This window comes from Bubalus kerabau, chromosome 13, assembly GCF_029407905.1.
Source record: "Bubalus kerabau isolate K-KA32 ecotype Philippines breed swamp buffalo chromosome 13, PCC_UOA_SB_1v2, whole genome shotgun sequence".
In the NCBI taxonomy this organism is placed as follows: domain Eukaryota; kingdom Metazoa; phylum Chordata; class Mammalia; order Artiodactyla; family Bovidae; genus Bubalus; species Bubalus kerabau.
In genome coordinates this window covers 27098519-27109712 of record NC_073636.1, presented here as the reverse complement: position 1 = coordinate 27109712, position 11194 = coordinate 27098519, and the positions used below count along the sequence as shown (strand labels likewise).

The window sequence follows — 11194 nt, the reverse complement described above, 5'->3', positions numbered from 1 at the left end:
GACACCACCCTTATGGCAGAAAGTGAAGAGGAACTAAAGAGCCTCTTGATGAAGGTGAAAGAGATGAAAGAGGAGAGTGATAAACCTGGCTTAAAACTCAACATTCAAAAAACTAAGATCATGGCACCTGGTCCCATCACTTCATGGCAAATAGATGGGGAAACAATGGAAACAGTGACAGAATAGGCTCCAAATCACTGTGGATGGTGACTGCAGCCATAAAATTAAAAGACACTTGCTCCTTGGAAGAAAAGCTATGACCAACCTAGACAGCATATTAAAAAGCAGAGACATTACTTTGCCAACAAAGTCTGTCTAGTCAAAACTATGGTTTTTCCAGTAGTCACATATGGATGTGAGAGTTGGACCATAAGAAGGCTGAGTGCTGAAGAATTGATGCTTTTGAACTGTAGTGTTAGAGAAGACTCTTGAGAGTCCCTTGGACAGCAAGGAGATCAAATCAGTCAATCCTAAAGGAAATCAACACTGAATATTCACTGGGAGGACTGATGTTGAAGCTGAAACTCCAATACATTGGCCACCTGATGCAAAGAGCCAATTCAGTAGAAAAGGCCCTGATGCTGGGAAAGATTGAAGGCAGGAGGAGAAGGGATCAACAGAGGATGAGATTGTTAGATGGCATCACCGACTCAATAGACATGAGTTGGAACAAACTCTGGGAGATGGTGAAGGACAGGGGAGCCTGGCATGCTGCAGTCCATGGGGTAACAAAGAGTCGGACACAATCGAGCAACTGAACAACTAGAATGTGGACTCCCATTGGCCAGAGGCACATGCTACACAATCATTCCATCCTTTCAATGGGTCACATACTTCTGTACTCTGCCTGTCTGCAGATGGAAGAAACTTATTACTGAAATCCAGCTTTGGGGCCTTCCATGTGGTCCAGTGGTTAAGAATTCACCTTGCAATGCAGGGGACTCTGGTTTGATCCCTGGTTGGGGAACAAAGGTCCCACATGCCTCAGAGAAACTAAGCCCTCGTGCCACAGCTAGAGAGTCTGTGAGCCTCGGTGAAAGATCCCGTGTGCCAACACAGAGACCTGACACAGCTAAATAAATAAATACATTTCATCAATTGATAAAATAATAATAAAAAATAAAGTCTAGTTTTTGCATTTGATTTTTAATTTCCTAAATTCTCCATGAAACTCATTTCATTGAGTGGAGCTTCTGAGAAAAATCAGTCACTTCTTTCAGCTCTCTTTTCTGCCACTCACATCTCTCTCTTGGGTCACAGCATGGAGGAGAGAGTTGCTCAAGGGAGAGATTCCCTCTATGCTGGACGGGAGGAAAGAAAACTGTACATTCCTTTGTTTCAAATGGGGAAGGTGGGGAGACAGCTGTTCCCTTTCTAGGAAATATTTCTCCCACAGAACAACCATAGCACAGCTGGCAGGACTCACAGGCTCGGCTGCCAGCCGGGCCCCTGCAGTTCGGATGCTGCACTAGGGGTGGAGAAAGATCCGCTACAGGAGGGGACGCTGGGCAAGTCTTCACTGCAGAGCCCCAGCCTCCTCCTCACCTCCTGCTGGAAACCAGATCCACACAGAAAATTTGAAGTAGATTCTCAAAGTGGATTCTAGCATCCTACCAAAAAAGAGTCATGTTTATTCATTCCATAAATAATCCCTCTCTGGGCTGAGCAGGAGCATCATCTGACCCTCACATGCTGTCTTGCACATCTGTCCCAGAGGGAGCCAGGACCCGGTATGGTGGCTCAGTGCTGGGTTCCACCAGCTGGTCCTCACTGCAGCCAGAACACTAACTCAGGAAGAGTTCTGGAAATCTGACCTGGAAAGCTAGACTTACACAGCATCTGACAAGCCATTCATCCTGAGCAAAGACCATCACTGTGCACTTAATACCCACTAAGATTCTTTCCCACTTGAAACGCTTATGTCTAAGAAGACAGTCCTGAGTACAAGAGATTCGGGTTCCAGACACTTTTCTGTGGGTTCTCTGCATCTGCATCACCTCCTTTCTCTACTATGCAACCCCAGTGCATCCCATCCAAGGACCTGAGCCAACATCCTTGCTTATCTTCTCTCCCGAGACAGGTTCATTGGCCACTGAAAAGGTATTAAATCCCTCCCACGGGGCAGGTACCCAGGGAACAGTTGCTGCCTGAGGCGAACACTGGCCAACTGTTGGCCCTAACTTTTCCTCCTTCTTCCTGGACAAATGGTCATCCCCCCACTAACTGCTAGGATTGGTTCCAAAATCCACAGATGGTCCTGTCTCTTATAGAAAATGGCCTAGTGTTTGCTTACAACCCAAGTGCACCTTCCCTTATACTTTAAATCATCTCTAGATGACACAATATCTAATACTATGTAAATGCTATGTAAATAGTTGTAAATACAATGTAAATGCTATGTAGATAGTTGCCTGCGTGCAGCAAACCCAATTTGGCATTTTGGAACTTTCCAGAATCTTTTTTAAAATTTTACATCCATGGTTGGCTGAATCCAATTCACCCACAGATGCACAGGGCCAGCTGTATAACTCAACCACCATTTGCAGCCTTCTGAGCCCTTAGGACTGAGCTCTAGCTGGGTATGCTAGGGCCCTTCCTGACCTGGCCTCAAAACAGTTCTGGTCTCTGCCATAGCAATCTTGGCATCATGGGCAGAAGATAGTAGAGCCTAGGATGGGAGGAACCCCAAGTCACCACCCAGAGGAAAGCTGTCCACCCATCAGAAAATGCAGCTCTTTATGAAACTGCTGTGCTAAGAGTCTCAAATCAGGGTGACCTGTTAGAGCAGGTCCAACTACCTTAATTCCTGCTGCCTCTGCCTTGGGCAGCGGGTGACTCTAATGCTCCGTGGGAGGAACCCAAGGCCCTGAACCATCTTGTGTTCACCCAGCGTGCCCAAGATGCAGGTTTGCTGTTGCTGTTTAGTCACCAAGTTGTGTCCAGTTCTTTGCCACCCCATGAACTGTAGCCCGCCAGACTCCTCTGTCCATAGGATTTCCCAGGCAAGAGTACTGGAGTTGCCATTTCCTCCTCCAGGGTATCTTCCTGACCCAGGGATCATCGAACCCTTATCTCCTGTATTGGCAGGCAGTTTCTTTACCACTGAGCCACCAAAGAAGCCCCAAGATACAGACAGGTAGACTGAAATCTTGGCAAGGAGGATGAGAGCCACACGATTTTCTACTTCTTTTTTTACCTTTTTTGGATAGAATCTGAAATTTTTTCCTCCTCTATCTAAAGGATAACTAGAAAAGATCTTCGAAGGCTTCAGAACTTGTCACAAACCAGAGGCGATATACAGCGGCCTGTGTGGAAGAGAAGAGGAGGCCCACCACCCTCTGTGTTGTTCTGATGAGGCAGTCACCATGAAGCTGACACAACCAACCATGCTCCAGAACACACCAAGCCTCTTCTGCAATCTTGCTCTCACAGTGTGGGTCACAGCAGATGGCCCCCACATCTGTCCATGCAGCCTCTGCCATCACTCAGCCGAGTGGGGAGTCGGTGAGTCATCCTCAGAGCCCCCTCCCCACCTTCATGAAGTGCCCATCTCTCTTCCGTGGCAGCTTTCCCTGGGACAGGCAAGTCTCTCCTGTTCTGACCATTTTCATTTATGGAAACCTGTGCTCAGGCAGGTGGACCAGGCCTGATAAACCAGCCCCTATTGATGTTAAAAGGGCTGACGGCTGCACCGGTCATTGCAGGCCCTCTTTCCTCAGAGAAAGAAACTGAGGCCCAGAGGAAGGGAGTGACCTGGCCAAGACATGATGGACGTGGGAGTCCCACCCTCAACACTGCATCTCTCCGCCTCTCTTGGTCTCCATTACTCTGAATGCGGTTTAGAGTTTTCTATAGAATAAATCTCCAGGCTCTTCCTCTAATAGTGGGATTTGGGACATCAGTTGTGAGGCCCAAGCAGCCCTTCCCAATAAACCCAAATACCAGTGCCATTTATAAAGCCAGACCTGAGCACGCACTCATAGAACTCATAGGAGAACAGGGCCCACCCAGTTCTCTCTGGGGCCATGGCCAGGAGGGAGTCCTTGCTCAGCCCTCACTAGTTCCCTTTCCCAGGAGTTACCCAGATAGCAACCCACTCCAGTATTCTTGCGTGGAGAATCCCATGGACAAAGAAGCTTGGCAGGCTACAGTCCATGGGGTCACAAAGAGTCAGACACAACTGAGCGACTATCACTCACTCAGCCAGGCACCCCACCAATATTTGTTAATTTGATTTCCTTTCTTCACTCAACATTATCAAGGCTCACATTGGGTCTTTGAGGCGTCCTGAGGAACTTATTTTTAAAATAGCAATGAAGCCCCTAGAGAATTCTTATGTCTGTAAGACTGTGCCCAAACTCAAAAGTACACCAGAACTGCATACTGCAAGGGACAAGAAATGGATCTTTCCCCAAAAAATTCAGGGATATCAGGCTCAAAAATCACATTTATCAAGCACTTGCTATGTGTGACATTGAACTAAGTTTCGAACAAAGGGGTCTGAGTCATGGTTCATGGTTCTGAATAGGTTGATGAGCAATCGAGAGAGAGAGAGAGAGAGTCAGAGAGCAGGAGAGAGATTTACTGCAAAGTTAAAACAGGTTCATTCATTCAATGAGCTTTATACCAAGACCAATTTTGGATGATTTTTTTTTTTACATTTTAATCAATGGCTTTGATACTCTGCAGATAGATCAAGGAGGTCACTCCCCTTGATATATCTGATATTCCAAGGTCACTCCCCTTGAAATATCTGATATTCCGACAGATAGTTCACTGTCAGGGTTATCTTTAGAACAGTTTTAAAAGTGCCCACTGTTTCCCTGGCTGCCTTGGTTCACGTGTGTCACTATTTGCTGGCTTCTTCAGTGCTGGGCGTTTGTGGACCTGAGGCACTTCATCCATTCTGGGAGGACAATCTAGTGGCTCTTCCTTGCCTCCTGGTGAAGAGGAACAGCCTTACCCCAACTTTCTGCTGCACTGTGTCCTCCGCATGGCAGTTGAAGGGAGCACCAAGGCTCTAATAGACTCCGCTCCAACTTGGCAGCACCTGGACCAAAATCAGGGCAAACGGAGGAGAGCAGAGTCGATGGCGGGGAGCTCCCCTGGAGGATGGCACTGCTGTGTCTGTAGGGTACCCCCTCCCCAGTTCATCAGCACACAGTGCAAGGCTGGAACACCCCCAGCCTTTCTCATTTGGGACATGAATGAAGACCCTTAGGGCAGCCCTAAGGGTAGGACTCTCCCCAGGGCCAGGGGGGAGTCAGAGCCAGGACTGGAAGCCCTGTGACAAGTCCAGTTTTGCCATCAGCAGCCAAAGTGCTCCCCTCTGCTCAGTGAGGACAGCCACCCAGCCAACATGCCCAGCAACACTAGGCAAGCCAGGGGCCACTCCTCAGCTTGTGCACCTCACACCCACATGCAATAACCACTCAAGATGCCCCCACAAAAGACCCCAATGTTTTTTAGCCAGATCTCCTGCATTTGTGGCTTCTCCTATGACACAGTGAAGTAAGAAATGCGAGATCTCAATGCAATCAGCATTAATTTTATTAAAGGAGTTTGGAGAAGTTAAACGAATATCCCTCTATGCATGAAGTTCGTTACAGATGCCGTTTTTAGCTAAGCAGAAAAACAAACCAAAACCAAACCAAACCAAAACAAGACAAAATAACTCCTTCGAAAACATTAACATATTAATCAAAGCTCTGTAAATGCAAGAGGATGTGCTTCTCACGAAGCACCTACAGGCTAAGATAAGACAATAGAATCAGAGAGCAGCAAATTCAGGGGCCTGATGCTCTTGGGTTAAACCATCCGCATTTGAACACCTAGGACGGTCCCCCCTCCCTCTAAAGGCTTTATTGAAATTAAATCTTTGGTGAGCTGCATCAGAGCCTCCTGCGAAGTCCGTCTGTCCCACCCGCTTGCCCTTCTGCGGTGCGGATGGTCGCCGCGTTCGGGTTCCTGGGGTGGGATGTCGGGACTCACACCCACTCGGACTTGCCGGGGCCGGAGAGCGGGGCACGCGGCGCGCAGGGCCGCTCTTCCCACCCCAGGGCCGCCGCTCCGGGCCGGGCCAAGCGCGGCTGGTCGCTGGCTGAGGACAACGCGTCGCTCTCGTCCTCTGCCGGCAGCTCCAGCCTCCCGGGCGCAGCGGACTCTGCCGCGGGGCTGTGCGCGCCCGGCCCTCGGGTCCCCAGGCCCGTGCGAGCGCGCTCCCCGCGTCCCTCGTGCACCCCCAGCCCCTCCCGCGCCCCGCGTCCCTCAGGCGCCGCATCCCTTGCCCCTGGACACGGTCTCCTCCGGGCCTCACCGGGTCGCCCTCGCGTCTTCCAGCACACGCTGCAGACCAGGTCGGCGACAGTAAGTAGGAAAGACAGCGCGCACATCGCCCAGACGAAAAGCATCAGGATGGACTTCTCCGTGGGTCGGGAGACGTAACAGTCCACCACGCTAGTGCAAGGAGGGTGCGTGCAAGAGAACCTCTTGGGGACCAAGAATCCGAAGAGGAGGTAATGCAGGGCACCGAAAGCTGCCTCGGTCAAGGTCCGGAGGCAGAGGTGGACCACGTAGCCCGAGGAGAAGTCCGGCACCGTCAGGTAGCGCCTAGCCCCGGGGGTCAGCCCCTGGGCGTCATGGTCCTCCGAGGCATCCTGCAGCCCACGGGATCTGCGTGCGGCCAGCTCAGCTCCTTTGTGCAGCACGTAGACGCCGAAAACCGCGGACGGAAGGAGAACAGACACGCTCTGGATCAGCCAGAATCGCAGGTGGGACACGGGGGCGAAGATGTCGTAGCAGACATTGGCGCATCCCGGCTGCAAAGTATTGCAGACGAACCTCTCCTGCTCGTCCTGGTAGACCGGTGACCCGGCTAGGATGAGCACCACCATCCTCAGCAGCACCATGAAGATAAGCCAGATCTTCCCTGGGAAGAAGCAGCAGGAAAGGCACCATTACAGCCATACAAATACATCTCCTCCTAGTAGTTCTAAGTCCTTATTGAGGGGAATGGAGAACCGAGACTGGAGAACTAAGTAGATAAACATGTTGAAATCACAGCAAGACTATCAGCCAGTTGGCTCACTGGGTGAATATCTAACCAGCACTTAACAACGTGTGGACCCTGGGCTCAACTAAGCTCACCCTGGAGGCACTGCTGCTTTCCATCCAGACCACCACAATAAAGCGAGTCATAAGGATTTTTTGATTTCCCAGTGCATATAAAAGCTATGTTTTTACTCTACCTTGGTCTATTAAGTGTGCAGTAGCTTTATAAGGCGGAGAAGGCAATGGCACCCCACTCCAGTACTCTTGCCTGGAAAATCCCATGGATGGAGGAGCCTGGTGGACCGCAGTCCATGGGGCCGCTAAACAGTCTGACACAACTGAAGGACTTCACTTTCACTTTTCACTTTCATGCATTGGAGAAGGAAATGGCAACCCACTCCAGTGTTCTTGCCTGGAGAATCCCAGGGACAGGGGAGCCTGGTGGGCTGCCGTCTATGGGGTCACACAGAGTTGGACGCAACTGAAGTGACTTAGCAGCAGCAGCAGCTTTATAAGGACAATGTACACATCTTAACTAAAAAATACTTCATTGTTAAAAATTGCTGACCATCCTTTGAGCCTTCAGACAGTGATAGTATTAACACTGAAGGTCACTGATCACACGGTTCATCAGAATAAATTTAGTAACAATTAACAACTTGGAAATATTTCGAGAATTGCCAAAATGGGGCACAGAGACATGAAGTGAGCAAATGCCGTCAGAAAAACAGCACCAAAGACTTGCTTAAGGCAGGGTTGCCACATGCAATTTTTTTTTTTTTTTAAGTAATATTGGGAAGCACAATAAAATGAGGTATGTCTATACTTGTTTGTAAAATGCTTTGAAATTGACAGATTTAAAGAAGCATAGATAACTAAAATGTTTAATCTGGCTCAGCTAGTTCAGACTTTGGGCTGAAAATTCTAGAAAGTTGGGCTGATGTAAATAAAGTCTTCCTCTTAAAGAGTGAACTTTTTCAAAGATGTTAGTGCTTTCCTGTAATTGTGTATAGCAAATAAAAGCTACTATTTTCAATGAGTTTTCTCTATGGTAATAGTCCACATGATCCTTATGTAATTGCAGGACTTGTGTTTAATGTTGCTTTATGGCCCTTGAAATCAGATTTTTTGAAGAACATTCAGTTTTTTAGACTCTTCAATTGTTCAGAACTCCTTTCCCCCTATTCCAACTGTTATGAATTGAGGTTTTGTCTTTCTTCAACTCATCGTGAATGTGTGAGGCTAACCTAGAAATCAAAATCACTTCCAAGTCCTATTTTCATGTCATGAATCAATAATTTTGGAATATGTTGAAGGACCAGTCAAAATAATTTGTAAATATTTTGTTTTGTGATGAGATGCAGAAATCACCTGACATCAAAAGAATTAAATTCTTTTATCAATGAAGTCAGTTCAACTCAAGAATTGCATGATAATTATGTGATAAAGTCATTAACTCAAACTTTTAAAACTAAGTTGGTTTAGTTTAAAAAGCAACGAACAAGAAAAATATTAGCCACTTAATGGATATATTTTAATCCTTTTCTCAATACCCTTTATCAGGGTAGCCACACCTCTCTGAAAATTTAACTTGGCTACATCAAACTCAAATAAATCAAAACTTTATTACTTTCACTGTTAGAGGAAAAAGGCTAAAACTAAAATTGGGATTTGGTTTAAAGTACACAAGAGAATTTACTAATCTTTACAAATGGAGCTTCAAGGATAATCCCTAAAAAAGATGAACAAGCGAGCTGACTCAAGGCATGAATTTCTTAACTTTGTATTGTTTCTTTTCCTAGTAGCCAAAGAAGAGTTACATAAAAATACCCCTCCCACTTAGCCCCCAAATGTTAGCAAGAAGACGCCTCTTGAGAGAAATACTGCTCACCCCCAAGACATGCTTAAATGATGGGGAGCCTCATTAAATGATGGAGAATTAGAGGAAAACTTGAGCCATGGCTCCCTGTCCTCCAGGGATAGGCAAGCCTTCCTCGTGGAGAAGGACCAGGAAAAGTGATCCAAGGCAGAACCTGTGTTCTGCAGGGGTTTGTACTACTCACCCACCATGGTCACGTTGCAATTTAGGGTGATGACAAGGAACCCCAGCAAGTCCGACTGGTCCATGCTTCCAGGGGGTCACAGACTCAAGGTGACTGGAGCCGTCCGGAGCTTGTGTTCTCCAAGGAGGTGGGAAATCTTTGCAAGAATATGTGTATCTTTGCTACAAAATACTTCCAGGTGAGAGCTGGAGGTACTAAAGGGACAATTTCAAGCCCAGAAGCACGAGGTTGTTCTTCTGTCTCCAGTGGAGGCGGCCCTGAGCTGTTTGAGGCAAAGCCTTCCTGACAACTGCAGTGACCAGAGGCCAGCAGCAGCCGTCGCTCATCTGGCTATTCTTACCCTCTTGGGACATTCCAGGCCCCTGGCCGTGCTCACGTGTCTCCACCAGGAGAGTGGATGCCTCAGGATGCAAGAGAAGTAGCTATGTTTAACCCAAGAAGGAAAAGTTCAGTCAACCAGCCAAGTCTCTATGAAAAAGGCGTTTCCTCCTTGAAAACATTTCTATAACATCTTCACTGGTTAAAGAAGCACTAAAATGTCCATATTTCATCTCTTCTATGAAGCACTGAATAGTGCCGGCATGCTCAGTCTGACTCTTTGCAACCCTATGCAACTCCATCAGGTTTCCTCTGTCTGTAGGATTTCCCAGGTAAGAATACTGGAGTGGGTTGTCATTTCCTTCTCCAGGGGATCTTCCTGACTCAGGGATTGAACCAGCATCCACTGAGTATCCATCATTGGCAGGTGGATTCCTTACCACTAACCCATCATAACTTGAGCCCCAGAGAATCATTGTCCTAGCTCTGAATTCCTATATCTTGGATGACTAGGTCATTGTGGAGCTATTTCCTATCTGGGACAAAGAACCGGGATGCAAAACTGGGGCAGCCACCTGGTCACTGGGAATCACCACATCTTCCCAATAGTCTTGTGTTTACAGCAGGGTTCGTGGGATACAGACAGGAAGTGGTGTTTGTTATGAGCACCGAGCATGTACAGTTCCCAGCCTTTTTGGCACCAGGAACCAGTTTGGCGAAAGACAGTTTTTCCATGGACCTGGTGGAGGGATGGTTTCCAGATGATCGAAGTGCATGACGGTTACTGTGCACTTTATTTCTGATCTAATGCTGCTGCTGATCTGACAGGAGGTACCGGTCTGTGGCCCAGAGGTGGGGAACCCTTGTGTGCAAAACTCAAATCACTAGCATTTCCATCCCTAACTGGCCCAAACACCTTCACAGTTGACGCACACTTCTTGTATGCCCCAGCCCCATTGAGCCCAGGGCTGCTGCTATTGAATCAGCTTAACAAATGTCCATTAAATTTTTCATAAAATATCACCATCTGGACCTGCTGACATCAATCACAGTTGCCTCAAAATCATCTCATGATCACTACTTTTCTACCTGGGAAGAGCTGTCCTGCGAGGCTGGGGGGGGGGTCTATCGTCAAGGTGGGATTTATGAACTTTAAAAGGAATTATTTCAATTTTCCATGAAAGCTCTTCTTGATATTCCTACCTTTTCTCCATTTCTGATCTATTCTTGACTTTGGTAATAACCCTAGAAAGATTCCCCAAGGAAGAGTACAACAAAGCTTCTTTCATCTTCATTCATAGGGAACGTTTCCATCCACAGAAAACATTTTGACCCCCTTGAAAGGAACCATAGTTGTGCTACATTTTAGTCAAATGCTTTGACACGGACAATGAAGTTGAGAGAAATTGTAGTTAAAATATTTAAATAGTCATTTCAAGGGTTCGAGTATAAAATAAAGGAAAATATATTTGCTCCCTAATAGACCACACGGGATGTTGACTTAAAAGCGGAAAGACCAGGACAACAATGACTGAATTTTAAAAGGCACTGGCAAGTCACCCATAAGTCATTGCTCAGGAAAGCGGTGACTGAATTTTGCTGCAGGGTCTAAAGAGCCTGTTCTGAATGGGGACTCAGAATGTTGTGACCTTGAGCCAATCGCTAGAGCTTTTCCTGCCTCACTTTTCTCACCAGTGAGACGATGCCTTTTACCTACGCAGAGTGGCTGTGACATGCAAAGTTAGATCATAGGCATGAAAATG

At 47.3% G+C, this 11194-nt stretch overlaps 1 protein-coding gene across 1 annotated transcript; it reads right to left on the bottom strand.

The window, feature by feature from the left end:
* Positions 1-5987: 5987 nt before the first annotated feature.
* On the bottom strand, positions 5988-9177 carry GJD4 (gap junction protein delta 4). Its single transcript, XM_055545373.1, has 2 exons — positions 9114-9177; positions 5988-6928 (listed from the first exon to the last, which is right to left on the bottom strand). Exons 1-2 carry the CDS (start codon positions 9175-9177, stop codon positions 5988-5990), a joined length of 1005 nt encoding a protein of 334 aa, XP_055401348.1.
* Between the last annotated feature and the right edge of the window lie 2017 nt (positions 9178-11194).

Coding starts and splice junctions, on each gene's coding strand:
- GJD4 (XM_055545373.1), bottom strand. CDS start 9,177: ATGGACCAGTCGGACTTGCTGGGGTTCCTTGTCATCACCCTAAATTGC. Junction 6,929..9,113: donor TTGCAACGTGACCATGGTGG/GTGAGTAGTACA, acceptor GCTTCTTCCCAG/GGAAGATCTGGCTTATCTTC.